General features: G+C 37.5%; 1 protein-coding gene across 3 annotated transcripts in view; it reads left to right on the forward strand.

Annotated features, from left to right (window-relative positions):
- Positions 1-11,589, forward strand: part of LOC124157042 (arginyl-tRNA--protein transferase 1-like) — a 34,121-nt gene extending 22,532 nt beyond the window's left edge. For all 3 annotated transcript variants that reach the window (XM_046531511.1, XM_046531512.1, XM_046531513.1), the window contains exons 9-10: positions 8,702-8,957; positions 11,319-11,589. In XM_046531511.1, the coding sequence (XP_046387467.1) occupies positions 8,702-8,957; positions 11,319-11,465 (403 nt within the window). In that variant the 3' untranslated portion in view covers positions 11,466-11,589. The remainder of the gene's footprint in view (positions 1-8,701; positions 8,958-11,318) is intronic.
- Positions 11,590-15,821: the final 4,232 nt, after the last annotated feature.

Below are 15,821 nucleotides of genomic sequence, written 5' to 3' on the forward strand. Positions count from 1 at the left end.
TTCCCATCATTCACCCACCCCTTCAAATTACAATTATAAATCGGAAGTGTTCTTTGCCTTTTCCTAGCATGACTGTGCGCTTGTACCTATGTTAATCCCTCATGGTGATATTCCACCTGGAAACCATGGTATCAAATGAAATGTGTGGAATTATGAGGCCAACTCTTCATTTACAAGTATTTCTTTATGCTCAGTTTTGGTATGACTTCACATCGATTGCAATAATTTGTAATATAATGAGCCATTGCTGCATCTTAATACATATGTGTTTAACTCGCTTCACTCAGTATGTTCCCATTCACTGATGCAAATATTTAGGTCTTGTTCATGAAGATTGAATGAGTAAAGAAAAAAAGCTGTGTGAATGTTTCCAAGTAATTTGTATTTGTTATTGCAATTATCCGTGGACGTTGTCTCCTTTTTTGTCAAAGTATGTGTATAAATTTGTGGATTCATCTTGAATCGATTCAGATGTGTTGAGGTTTTTAAATTCTTCAAGTGAAACACTTTTTTGCAAGGGATATTTTATGCATAAACTACCGAAACCTGGCATCCATTGTTCTGCATGTGTGGTGGGTCATTACTCCTCAATTCTACAAATGTTTGCCCTTTAAGGTCTGAGATTTCAATGAAAATGTCAACAATGTTCACCTTAAACTAAAATCCCAAGACCATTTTTCAAAAAAAAATTGTTCGTTTTATGCTCCTTGAAATGTTATCGCATTTTTGCCGAAAAAAAGTATCTTGAATCGCACAATTTCTTCTATTTTGCCACCATATTTTTACTGAGCCATGACTTATGGCTTATTCTGTAGCTAAGAGTTTGGGTAAGACACTGAATGTGTAAAAAAATCATAAAATCCGGTTTTAGTTATATTTAACTGTTTAAAAAATAGTCAATTAATTTGTTTCAAATGTGTACTCCTTTTCCCAAACTTTTATTTTTTAATCTAGACATATTTACCTGACTATTCCAAAAGTAGAATTTAGTGGCTACTCATAAATGGATTTTAGAAAATATTTAAACTTATTAATTAATTTCCTGCGTGGATTTCTGGTTCCTCCAATGGAAATACATACTGTAGGCTGTTAATTCAAGTTTGTGGATGTGATTACTGATCCATACCATAGAAATATGACGTACAGCTTCAATTGTAAACTATACATATATGTATATCTCTACCCAAACATATATATGAAAACACTAATCAGGAGAGGAATAATTTGTCATATCAACATCCAGAATTCAACTGAATTTCAATGAAAACGGTGTAAAATGTCAGAATTTCTATTTATTATTTTGTAATACAGTAAATTCCGGTTATTACGCGCCTCACTTTACCGCGGTTTCGGATATACCGCGGGTCTCACCATGTCCCCCGAAATGATTACATTGACCTTTTTTTTTGAGGTAGGTAACTTTGTATCGAATTTTATCTCGGCGTGACTACCGACGCGTCGCAACGGCGCTACTTCAAGCGACTGTATTAACGCGGTTGGCGACGTATTCCATACATTGTTTCGTAGCCATAAAAAAAAACTCTGTAATTCCTGATCGGTCATTGTGTCTTGTGAACTCGAGCTGAAAAGTGTGTTGCACGGCTATAATAATTTTCGAGATTCAGGGAGATTGAGATAATTCTCTTTCGTACGTTCGCACCGCGGCGCTCAAACCAAGGTGGGTACTCAATGCCCACAGGCTTCGAGCATTTAATGATGAATGAGCTGTTTTACCTTTTTCTTAGGCTTAATATGAATATGAAAATTACTTTTTTACAAAAATATTCATTGATGTTAGGGTTAAAACGATGTCTGCCAAAAGGAAAACTTACACAATTAAAGAAAAGTTGGGCATAATCGACAGAGTGAAGCGCGGTGATTCAAAATCAAGTTTATTCAGGGAGTTTGGTGTTCCTGAAGGAACTATTCGTGGTTGGATGAAAGAAGAAGAAAATTACGATCATTTGTTGATCAAGTGGATGACGAAATAGGACTTGATAGAAAAAAGGCCAGATTGAGTGCTGCTGGTGATGTGGATGAATGTTTGTTTACGTTGTTTGTTCAGAAGCGCAGTGAAGGTGTTCCATTATCCGGTCCACTTTTACAAGCACAAGCAATTAAATTAAATAAACAAATAGGTGGTGCTCATGATTTTGTTGCTTCTGCTGGCTGGCTATCGAGGTGGAAAATTCGCCACGGGATAGCGCAAGTTAACATGCAAGGAGAATCGCGTTCCAGTGACAGTGTAGCAGCTAGAGAATTTTATGGGACTTTACGCAAGATGATTGATGAGGGTGAGTACACTGAAGAGCAATTGTATAACTGCGATGAAACCGCTCTCTACTACAGATTGCTTCCAACAAAATCACTTGATATTAAGAAGTCGGCAAATAAATCCGGAATAAAAATAAGCAAAGAAAGAGTGACTTTATTACTGTGCACGAACAAATCAGGAAGTCACAAGTTAAAACCTCTGTGTATTGGTAAAAATCGAAGTCCTCGGTGCTTCAAGCTCGTTAATATGACAGCACTACCCATAAATTACAAAAACAGTCAGAATGCCAGGATGACTCGAGACATTTTTTTCGTGGTTCAATGAAGATTTTGTTCCATCGGTTAAGAGCCACTTAAGATCAAAAAAGTTAGAAGAGAAGGCACTACTTCTGTTAGATAACTGTCCGGCCCATCCGTCTTCTGAGCTTTTGATATCGAGGGATGGTAAAATAGTGGCCTCGTTTTTTACCAAAAAATACGACAGCTCTTATTCAGCCCATGGATCAAGGGATAATCAGAGCATTTAAAGCCCACTATCGGCGGGAATTGCTCACTAGTGTCATAAATTCAGAACTGCAGGTACAAGAATATCTGAAAACAGTCACCCTGAAGAATATGGCTTATAACATTGGATTGGCATGGAAGAAAATAACTTCAGCTACAATTCTAAATTGCTGGTCAAAGTGCGAGTATACAGCGGGCGATAGCATGGAAGACGAAGACGAGTTTATGGGTTTCACGGAAGAGGACGCACGTGAAGCTTCAGAAGTTCTTTCTAATAAACTATTTGTGAGTGATCTCGAGGCCTGGGTTCGCGAAGACGAGGAAACTCCTGTATCTGCTTATAAGAGTGACGAAGAAATTGTGGCTGCAGTCCAGAGCCGCGCAAAAACAGCTGCATCATCGGAAGAGAGAGCGAGAATGAAGAAGACAAATGTGAGGTCGAGATGCCAAAAATTGGCCATTTATTACATAACTAGCTGACCCGGCGAACTTCGTACCGCCTAACATTCAATGAACTTATAGTTTAGTTGCACCATTTATAAATAAAGAGCGGCTGTATCGTTTTAATCATATTTGATTTATTATAAATTAAATGAGAAAATATTGATGAAATAAAAATTATACGCATTCAGTTGTTGGCTATTTGTGTTATTAACCGTAAAAAAATGTTTTTAGGTCTAAGTCCGTAGCGTAAACTTGGTTCGTTCACGGGGCAGGTTAACGCAACGCTAGACCGACGCTTGACTGATGCTCAAAATAGTGTAAGAAAAGCCCCTATGAAGCAGCATTCGTATCAAATGACTTTAGGCGCGCCAGTTATAATATCTCTGTTTGGAAAAAATGCACTGCGTAAACGCACCACGGTGTGCCCTACACATTTGAGTTTAATGTCTTGCGTCAAGTGCCTTCTGATAAACAACAGTTTTTGTTTTGTTATCAGGCGCAAGATAAAGCGAATGAAGCTAAATAAAAATAGCAAAGCGAAGCAGGGAAGCAGCGAGGGGGGTTTTTGGGGGTTAAAACCCCCCCAAAAGCTCAGAGAATCTTTTTATAAAACATTTGTTTATTAATATTAGGGGGACGGATGAGTCACAAAATATTTAACTGTTCACACAGCCGCAAAACCTACCATTTTGAACCTTTTATCCTAAAAAATGTCTGGGGAGGGCCCCCACACCTCTCGCTTACCTTGGCGAGTTTTCTATACCCTACAGACCCGCCAGTATTAGCTGCGCCTATCCTCAATTCCTAGCTGCGCCCTTGAAGCGAAGGAAGAAATACAGCGGATGGTTTACCGACTCGTAAACATACCACATATTGTTTACCATGAGAAAATCATGGGTTTTCACTGACACATGAGAACAAACATCACAAAAACTGAAAGACTGGCCATGCGATTTGTTAATCATTATCACGAATGCAACACGAATTCGAAATTGAATACGTTTAAGCTCAAAAGGGCATATAAGTTGAGATCATGGAATCTTCGAATTGAGAACTTCCTCATCTTTGAATTTTCCTTTGAGTATAGTGGCGTGAATCACTTTCACTATCAGTTTTTTTAATAACCAAACACGTTCCGTTGGATAGTTTTGGTTGGTTTAGGTTTCGAAAGATCATGAACACAGAGCCTACCTTTAGCTGTAAATCGTGCCGTGGTAAGCCTGGTGCGTCCAAGGACTTTAAATATTCAGATAGGTAGTGGGTGACTTCGTCTTCGTTTATTACAGAGTTAAAGATTTGAATTCATGCAGAGTACACGGACATTACTGATAATCAACAATTGCTTGGAGATTTGTTTACACACACGGTAGTTATGTGTTTATTGACAACTCAATTCGAGCTGAGCTTACCTCTAATTCAATTATTTTAATACTATTTTAATATTACTTTAATATTTTTAACATGTTTGAACATTTAAATTTTTTTTAATATTGTTAAAAAGATCAGTCAATACAATAGTAAAAACGAAAAAAAAATCTTATTTTTTTGACCGTCTTAACAATCAACTCCTAAAAACATATCTCTAAGATAAAGTTGAATTTTTTATGTGAACTTTTCCTATTTTTTAATGTCCTATATGTTATCCGGGGCTGAGACGAATCCAAAGAGCCTAATGTCACTGAAATCGGTGCAGCCGTTCTCGAGTTATAAGTGTTCTAACTAACACGATTTTCGACTTTCTTTTATATATATAGATATAAGTGAATTGATGAATTGGTTGGAGGGACAAAGTGATTGCGATAGTAAAAAAAAAAAAAAAAAAATCACTAACTCTTGGTTAACTATGTGGTATTCCATTATTTCCTGGATATAGACAGTTACTTATACCACTTATTTTATAAGAGCGCGACCCGGGTTTCAATGAGTAATCATCATCATCAGGCGCTAATTATAATTTGTTTATCTTGTTGTTAATCTTGTTGTTACCTAGTTACTTGATGAATTTTAAAACAGACGCCAGAATAGGTGAAAAGGATGGGTAGAGGTATTCATTTATAAGGGTACTATCTTGATTTTCAATAATTTTTAAAATTTCTAACTGTTCCCTAGAATCCAGTTCTCGACGGTCATTGCAAAAATTTAAAATATTCATTTTAAAGTCGCTTCTGTGGCAGTTACATATTAAGTGCTTAGCAAAATTACTCTTTTCATCTTTATTATGTTTGTAAGCACTTAAATGTTCTTTTTTCCTAATTTCAAAACTTCTTCCTGTCTGTCCCACGTACACACCATTGCAATCGCTGCATTTCAAAGAATATACTCCACATCTATCCAATCGGTCTATATGGTCCTTGCATTTAACGATCAGTCTCCTTAAGGTGGAATAAGGTTTAAAAGCCAAGCGGAATTTAGCTGGATAAATCTTACATATCTCGTGGGAGATATGTAAGATTTATCCAGCTATATGTGACTCACGACCTTCTAGAGATGCAGTGCAAGTGCTGAAAACAGTTCGATCAATTCAAAGACAGCTAGTGACTGAAGATTTGGTGATTCAGAAAGCTGATAAAGGAAATTGCCTGGTGATTTTGAAGCGGGAGGATTATATTAAGAAGTGCTATGAATTTATTCAAAAATCAAATTTGTCACTGTTGGAGAAAGACCAGAAGTACCAAAAATCAATCAGAGATGGCATACGAAGCTCAAAAGAACTTTTCCAACCCAAAGATAGGCATTTTTTGTTATCTAAAAACCCTATTCCTCCTAGGCTTTATGGGCTCATTAAAATTCACAAACCGGACGCACCAATCAGACCAGTGGTGTCGAGTATAAGCGCTCCAGCGCACAAACTTGCCCATACCTTGACTCAACTGATCTCGCAGCACTCTGCATTTATGTCTAAGCGTGGTATCAAAAATTCGCTTGATCTTGTGGACAAAATTAAAGACATCATACCTCCGAAGAACTCAAGACTAGTATCTTTTGATATCGTCAACCTTTTCACTTGTGTGCCACCAGAGGAAGCAACCGGCCTAGCAATAGATCTCCTGGGGGCAGCCAATATTGCAAAGAAAATGAAGGACGAATTATCCACCCTTCTCAAAATATGTGTGGCACAAAATTATTTCAAGTTCGATGGTAAATTTTACAAACAAAGTAGTGGCCTCGCTATGGGCTCACCACTTTCTCCGTTGCTGGCAGATGTTTTTGTTGATAGTTTGGAAAGGAAAATTTTTAGCTCAGGGCATAGCCTACTAAATTCTGTGGTATACTGGTACCGGTACGTTGACGATATTATTGTGCTTTGGAATGGAACTGATCGGCAACTGGATATGTTCTTGAGTTTTTTGAATGACATCCATCCTACAATTTCATTTACCTGTGAAAGAGACTCCAACCATTGCTTAAATTATCTGGATCTTACAATCAAACTCGATAAATGCCGGCATTCCTTCTCCATTTTTCGGAAACCCTGTTATACCGATCATGTCATCCCAGCAAGTTCAAGACACCATTACTCTCACAAACTTATGGCTTTTCATTCCATGATTCATCGCCTGTTAAGCATACCACTTTCCAAAGAAGACTTTAAGAAAGAAATCATCACCATTAAACAAATTGCTTCTGCCAACGGTTATTCTCAAAATTTAATAGATAAACTGATTTTAAAAAAACAGAGAAGATTGGCTATCGACCAAATGTTTTCGGCGGACGAGGATAAAAAGAAGCAGTGGTGCACAGTGACGTACCTCGATGCACTTTCTCTGAAAATGGCTCATCATTTACCCAAGGACAAATTCCGCTTGGCTTTTAAACCTTATTCCACCTTAAGGAGACTGATCGTTAAATGCAAGGACCATATAGACCGATTGGATAGATGTGGAGTATATTCTTTGAAATGCAGCGATTGCAATGGTGTGTACGTGGGACAGACAGGAAGAAGTTTTGAAATTAGGAAAAAAGAACATTTAAGTGCTTACAAACATAATAAAGATGAAAAGAGTAATTTTGCTAAGCACTTAATATGTAACTGCCACAGAAGCGACTTTAAAATGAATATTTTAAATTTTTGCAATGACCGTCGAGAACTGGATTCTAGGGAACAGTTAGAAATTTTAAAAATTATTGAAAATCAAGATAGTACCCTTATAAATGAATACCTCTACCCATCCTTTTCACCTATTCTGGCGTCTGTTTTAAAATTCATCAAGTAACTAGGTAACAACAAGATTAACAACAAGATAAACAAATTATAATTAGCGCCTGATGATGATGATTACTCATTGAAACCCGGGTCGCGCTCTTATAAAATAAGTGGTATAAGTAACTGTCTATATCCAGGAGAGATTGCGATAGTATTCATCTGTTGCACTTGCAAAGCATAAAAAATTACGTGACAAAGAAACGCCATCAACTATCGCGGCAAAAGAAAATATCCGAGTATTTTAGTAAATCCTGTTAAAGTAGAGCGTCTAAATCATAAAATAAATATTTTAATAATGTATTACGCAAATAAATTGGCTATAAAAATTACCTTTAAGGGTTTTTTTTATTGCTTCCCACGCAGTTTCCCGTAATAACGCGGTTGTCCGATAACGCAGGTGTAAACTATGTCACCCTAGACCCGCGTTATAACCGAATTTTACTGTATCTGGTTGTCAAGGTAATATGTTGATTTCTGAGAAAAAGGGTGATTTTTCTTAGAAATCAACATATAATCTTGATTATGGAAAATCTATTGAACGAATTTATCCCATTCATTTATTTATTCATCTAATGCAACTATCTCAGCCCTTTATCTCAAGTCGAAATGGTACTTTTGAAACACAAAAAATGAAACTGGCAACCTCAATGAGTAGCATACATACTACTCGAAAGGGTTCTTCATTGGCCCTGTGGCAGGGGTGGACTTTAGGGGGAAGGGTACGTCACATGGGTCATTACAATCCTCTCCCCCCCCCCCTAGTTTTAACCAAAAGGCTTAATTTTTTTAGTTTAATAGGTATTGTATCCTTGTTCTGGAGTAAGGGAAGTGTATATGCAAATGCATGGCTGCCAGTCCCAGCTGTGAGGGAATTTTGAGTTTTATTTATCTTAGAGTGTAGCACACACTACTGTAAAAATGCCCCTCTCGCGCTAATATTTCATACTCCCCGAACCCAGATCATGAATCCCCCCCCCCCCCAAACTTAATGCTAAATCTGCCCCATCCCTGAGGAGCATTAATAATGAATTTTATAGTTTTAAAACCACCTTGCAGTAATGAATTAATGTGCCAACTTAATTGATGAATGGTATAGTGTTGCATGGACTGCAAAAAGATTTACATTAGTGATTAAATACATGTACAGATGTTAAAATATCTCTGAAGTCTTCCCTTTCTTTGTTTGTTTTCAGTACAGTAAAATACAGGGTACATATTACTTTTTTCACTGTCAAACTTGAATATGGAATTTTGTTCTCTTAATTATCTTTCTAGGGAGATATTTTACACAAGGTCTCTGATGGCAGTTTACCCTTCAATCAAGTATTACTACCTTGGTTATTACATCCATAGCTGTCCCAAAATGGCTTACAAGGTGAATTACCACCCATCTTACTTGCTTTGTCCGGAAACGTACACTTGGCACCCTGTGGAAAAATGCCTCCCCATGCTTGACCAGAGCAAGTACGCAAGATTTGAGACTGACCTCAGCGTGAGAAATGAACTCCAGTGCGAGGTGAACTTGAAAAAAGTACGTCTGCTCTATTAATACAACCTTATAAAATACAGTAAAACCTCTCTACCTATTGAATATCTCTGTTTTATAAAACTTTTGATGCAGAAAGATGGCAAAGACAGGGCTCTACACAATTTATTATCTAAAGACAAATCAGACGAAAAACATATGTTAGGGAGAAAGGATTTCACAGAGCATAACCTTGTAGTACTTTTTCAATGCATCTTTATTCCAATGACACCTCAATCTGAGCATCAGAGCAACGATACACACCAAGGCAAAGAACAGCCATACATGTAGTTATACCGTATATGTCTGAATATAGTCCCCCCTTTTTTTCCAAAAATGCCTGTGGTAAAAGTAAAGGGGGGGACTATATTCAAACTTATTTTTTTAATTTTTCCCGAAACTGAAGCCTCAAAATTAAGGGGGGAACTCTATTCAGAGGGGGACTTTATTCGGAGAAATACGGTAATTATCTATGGGGCCAAACACTGTACTGGTCACAAAAATCTCTCTAGAACCTTTTTTAGTCAAAATCCTTTACATATTGAATGTATGACGTGACCCCATGGCTAATCATTACCTTGCTAATTCAAAATTGGGATCTTTTTTTCAAGGTGATTAAAATACTTGCTGCATAGAACATGATTTGTTTCATTGTTGCTGAGCTCACGCTTGAGTTTGAAAGGTGGGGGTGTGAGCTTTTGCAAAATATTGCCAGATTTCTTGTGACACTGAGAAAGGGGAAGAAAATACATTCCCATATTCCTTGTGACCGAGTTGACTCATTCACTAAGGCTGATGCCAATTGGCATCACGATGGTGTTGATCATAGAGCTGCCCAATGCCAATTTGCATAAATCAAACACACAAAAAAAAGGGCTTCGCTCCTCACCAAACTACAATAAATTGGTACTGCAGTGAATGTGTTAATGTGTGTAATTCTACATCCTGAAGATATGCATGTGTGTTGATATAGGCACACAGTTTTGGTTCTTGGCATTTCTGAATTAGTATGATCACAATAAATTAGTAGAAATGTCCGTACTAACATAATCAGCTGTTGGCAGAGCTTTAAAACCACGTAATATCTCCATTCAGTGGCATAGCCAGGGGGGGTCTGGACCCTCCCTCCCCCGAAAAATATAAACACAATTATTTTCCTTTACAAAAGAAAACAGAATATTGAAAAATCATGAATTTTCAAAATATTTCTTTAACAAATGAAGTTTTTTCAATTATGAAAAGTGTTAAAAACCAATTACTTAGTACTCTGTTTTTCAATCTCCCCCTTTGGTTTTGGACCCCCCGAATGAAATTCCTTGCTACGCTAGTCTCCATTTTAGCATTCCTTTACATAATAGGGTGGTTTCCTTCATCAAAGAAAACGAAAGGCATTGATTGCGATTCGTTACCCACCATTAGTGTATTCATAATATACCAATTATTTTGTTTTAGAAATACCGGGTTAGACGAATGGCAATGGTCCATTTTTATCCTCATTTGAAAAGGGCCAGATTGGCGCCCATGCGATGCCATTCCACGTGACGTCACAGGGACCTAGTTTCTATACGAGAAGATAGGAGTTATACGTCGTCTGAGGTTACCATTGCATGCATGAGGCGCAGAGCTCAGGGAAACATGTCTTAACAATCACTTATTAAAACTGGCTAAGGTCGGAAAGTTTTCCTCGTTTGATAAGTTATTAATAATCCTTATTTAAGCCAAGCGCTACCAGCCAGCAGGGTACTAGGCTAGCCGCTAGCAGCCTGCGTCGTATCAGCGCTAAGCCTCGCCTCAAGGTCACCTCGCAGGGCGGGAGGGGGAACCAGAAATACGTCACGCGGAGAGACTTCCCGACATTCATACTTAAGCGTCGCGTTTTCACGCGCCTGAAAATTTTCACTTTTCATTTAATCGCGAAAAATAGATATCGTCATTTAAAAATCTATAAGCGTGAAATACGTACTCCAGGAGTAATAATCTTTCGATTTAGGCAATAAAAAAATAATAGGAAACCACCCTATTGTTGGTCGCCACATATTTGAGTTCTTAGCAATTGTTAACCTTTTCAATGATCAACAACATTTACACCTGCATTGAGATGACTTCATTTTTGGTTGAATATTGTGTTGTGCCATTGATAGATGCAAAATGACTCTTAAATTGTTGTCCCAAACTTGTTAAAATATCCATTAAAAATATGCCAGTTTGTGTTACCACCTTGGAGGGAAGTGCCAAAATTTCAACGGAAGTGCCAAAATTTTAGTCCCTTCTGTTTTGATTCACAGAGGTTTTGCTGCAAGTAAGAAAATAATGGCTACTATTTGATTCTTTAGTTTTATAATTATTATATTCCATTCTCACTGATAGGTTATGATTTTGTACAAATGTAAAGCCATGGATTATTGTACATACAAGAATATCAACAGCTCTGCCAGTGACGAAGAGGAAGTGACTGAGTACGCGAGATTGGTGGGAGAGGAATGCTGCCAAACCTTACTGCTGTTCAGGAAATAGTACCAAATTCATTTGATGTGAAAATCAAATAAGTTATTTTTCCAGAAAATGTAAAGGAATATTTTTAACAGGAGTGTTGTTTTATTGAAAGAAATTGTGAATTACAAATTTTTGCTATTAAAAAAGTGGACTGAACAAAAAGTTTTATTTGATTCATTTGTTGTTGCTCACCCACATCTTGCCTAATACAGTTGAAAATCATGTTATTGTATGTTTATTTTCCAATATAGTACATGTGCAAATTTTTTATCGCATTGAGTTTTTACTTTTACCATAAACAAATTACTGGTTTTTCTGATTTTCATGGTTATTGGAGACCAGGGGCTAATTAAGGTCAATATGCATTATGTATGTACATATTTATCTTCAGTCAAGCAATTTTAAGAGCATGTGACTTTTGAAAAGAGGCAGAAGAAGCAGATAAAGACACAGCACAAAAACTGGATTAGTCAAATGTGTCAAATATAAGATATACATAGTTACGAGATAATTTTGTGCAGTTATTGTGAGTTAATCCAATGATTCAGTACCAATACCTTGACTGCTTACGCTATGCTGTTCTCAAAACAGTACCAAGCCTACTATTTGACTGAGAAGCCATGTGGCTTTTAAGTCTTCTTCTTACAACCAAATATGCAGTTAATTAATCAACAATTTCACCTCTTAACCCCTTCCTACGCTACAATAGGAAAACGTCTTCTGTGCTACGAGTAGCATTAGAATACATATTTGAAACCTCTCTGTGCGGAGCTCTTTGTTGTGGAGGAGTTACCCGGGTATTTCGCACACTCCAATACGGGACCCAACTCAAAGGGGCAGCTGGCCCTTATCACGGCATTTGACTAGACCCCCTCACCCTATCTTCAGACGAATCCACGGTCAACTTATTGCATTGCCGTTATATTTTTCAATCAAATATTGCATTTGATTTTCTATAATTTACTCTTCTAAAAGAATTACTAACATTTTTTTAAGCATTGTGGAAGTTAAAATGGATTTAGAGCATTAATAACAACAAAGTTAGTGAACACAGGGTACTAAAACTATAAGTATGAAAGTCCACTATTTTTAGAACTAAAATTTCGTTTAAAAGTTGCTTACGGAAAGAACAAAACGAAGGATTCATTTCAAAGTATAAAAACTTGTCGTATGCAACAAAATATATAATTGCAAAAACCATTGATAATATAACCCCTTTGCAACATTTCTGCGGTGAGGATGATATATGAGTGTGAGGGTCGGCCTTAATTGCCGAAGAGTGGCCCTAAGGTCTCGCCAAGCAGGGTCTCAGGCCGGGCCGGAATGCATCTGACAATAGGGTGGTTTCCTATTATTTTTTTATTGCCTAAATCGAATGATTATTACTCCTGGAGTACGTATTTCGCGCTTTTAGATTTTTAAATGACGATATCTATTTTTCGCGATTAAATGAAAAGTGAAAAATTTCAAGCGTGCAAAAACGCGACGCGTAAGTAGGAAAGTCCGTGCGACGCATTTCTGGTTCCCCCTCTCTCCTTGTGAAGTGACCTTGATCGAGACTCTGAGCGCTGATAGGACGCAGGGTGCTAGCGGATAGCTGAGTACCTTGCTGAATGGTAGCGCTTGGCTTAAAAAAGGTTTATTAATACCTTATCAAACGAAGAAAACTTTCTGACCTTAGCCAGTTTTAATAGGTGATTATTAAGACATGTTTCCCTGAGCTCTGTGCCTCATGCATGCATTGGTAACCTCAGACGATGTATAACTCCTATCCTCTCGTGTAGAAACTAGGTCCCTGTGACGTCACGCGGAGTGGAATCGCATGGGCGCCAATCTGGCCTTTTTCAAATGAGGATAAAATTTGACCCTTGCCATTCGTCTAAACCTGTATTTCAAAAACCAAATAATTTGTGTATTATGAATACACTAATGGTGGGTAAGGAATCGCAATCAATGCCTATCGTTTTCTTTGATGAAGGAAACTACCCTATTGCTACCTCAATGATCACTTCCCTTCCCTCAAGTTGGCTAGAGGCGACGTCAAGTCGTTTGTGTTGAAAAATCCACGACAGCTATACCTGATGTCAGGTCAGCTGAATATGAAAATGCTGTTGCCTCCACTCAACGTTTGGCGTGAAAGGGTTAAGATTTCTTCATTCAATTATCTATAGATCTTGCTGTTGATCTGATCTTCTTTCACACTTTTCACAGCACATGCCAACGTGCACAGACAGCAGCATAGAAACTTCCCAGTCAACACAACAATTATGGCCACAGTATGGCCGAACTGTGGTTTACCTGTGGCAACTATGGCTATGGCTAGCCACAGCTTGCCATACTATGGCCAGACTGTGGTTGTCATGCGGCAAGCCATAGTGTGGCTTGCCATACACATATGCAACTATGGCCACACTTTGGAAAGCCACAACTGCCACAGATGATAAAGTTTGTTTACGGTTGCTATAGATGCAGACTTGTTGATGAGTTATCAAAATGAGAGTTGGCTGATTTCATTGATATAAAGAAAGTGTGTTAAAGAAAGAATAATATGTATTTATTTCAAGAGAAAAGGCTTCCACATTATTTATTGATTTAATCTATTTCAGCGTCTTTCCGTGAGTACTGTGATGTTGAAATGTGGAGAGGATTAGATAGACTACCGTAAATGTTGTAATGACTAAATATGTGATTTTACCTGTTACAGATTGGTCCATAAGCCTAGCTAAAATAACTTGAGGTGGATGTGTAACATGCTATTGTCTCAAATCCAAGGCAATATTGTAATACTAGCTTATCTGTTCTATTGTAATACTATTTATGTTATCCTACTCCACGTACTAATATCTACCAGAAATCATTTCTGATAACGGGATCAAAATTCTGGAATTCTCTCCCTGAGGATCTTAGACAGGAGGGGCTCCATCCATGCTTTTAAAATTAAATTGTACATGGATTTACTCAGTGGAGAGCTAAAATAAACTCCCACGAAAATACAGCCTATTATGTATCATTATTATGTATTATGTACTATTGCCCAATATTCCGTCTGCCTATGATGTCAAATTTCAATCCTTGTTACGTGTTATTTCTTTTTTTTATAGATGCGTATCAAACAACTTTATTGACATTTTTCATGAACTTTTGCTTTGATGAGCCATTTTTTGTAAATTGTGTTTTTTGCTCCAAGGGTTTTTTCCCAGAGCATAATAAATATCTATTCTATTCTATCTGCAATGTTGTTATGTTTTTTTAGTGGCTAACCTAGGCGATCATTAATGGTTATATTATGTTATTCATGGTTAATTTACTGCAATAATAAAGTACTTACAAACATCATTTACTGAGTAGGAACTTTTATTTGCATTTACCTTTCTGATACTCTATACGCAAAGTGCTACTTGGGGTATGGGGTGCCAACCAGAGGGCATTTTATCGTATTTATTATTTAAATTGATGGCAAATTAAAATTTTTGGTTCGCATCTAATTTTCCAAAAAAATCATTATTTTTACATTGATGGGCATAGCTAGGATTGAAGGAGGCATAATAATACTATTAAAAAGGAATTATTATATGTATAAATATTAATATATTAGTGGTGGAGCATTGTGGCTAGCCAAAATGTGGCCATAGTGTGGCTATCCACACTAAAGCCACATTATGGCTAGCCACACTGTGGCCACAGTGTGGCCGGGGGTCAAAACCATTATGGCGCCATAATGGCAACCCACTATGGCCACAATGCCTTGCCACAGTGTGGCCACAGTATGGCCACACTGTGGCCATAATTGTTGTGTTGACTGGGAATTAACACCCACCTAAATTCCATCTGTCAATTTCCCAATGATCCTTACACTACTACATATTTACATTCCCTTTACAACTCGCTTCCCCTGCCCTGGGCATGTCCGACTCTCAAACTAGTTTCAACAATCAGAAAAAGTGCCTTTCCACCTGATTTCCCTGTTGTTTTATTATTTATTGCTTCCATAATTGTTCTTTGCTCTTCGCGAATTTATTTGTTATTGGTATAATACCCTATTTATATGCCTCAATGCTTCTTTGGCATTCAATATATAAATAGATAAAGCAGAGATATCTGAATATTCAAGAACTCAATTTTTTCAAGAATGCTTGCTGCTATGTCATGCGCTAGCATGCTAAGGCCAAGTGCGCGAGACAATTTGGACTTGGCTTTCCTCTGAATATGCGTTGCATTTTGGTGTTTTGTAGGTTTGTGAGTCTGGCTGCTGTTGGTAGGCTCCTAAAAGACTGGAAGGTGTGTACTCATCTACTGTCACTTCCTTGTATCTCACTCGGCATCATTTTGCAGCGACATGGGACTATACCCATTTGAATCAATCTTTGTGGTTGAGCG

This window comes from Ischnura elegans, chromosome 4, assembly GCF_921293095.1.
Source record: "Ischnura elegans chromosome 4, ioIscEleg1.1, whole genome shotgun sequence".
Classification (NCBI taxonomy): domain Eukaryota; kingdom Metazoa; phylum Arthropoda; class Insecta; order Odonata; family Coenagrionidae; genus Ischnura; species Ischnura elegans.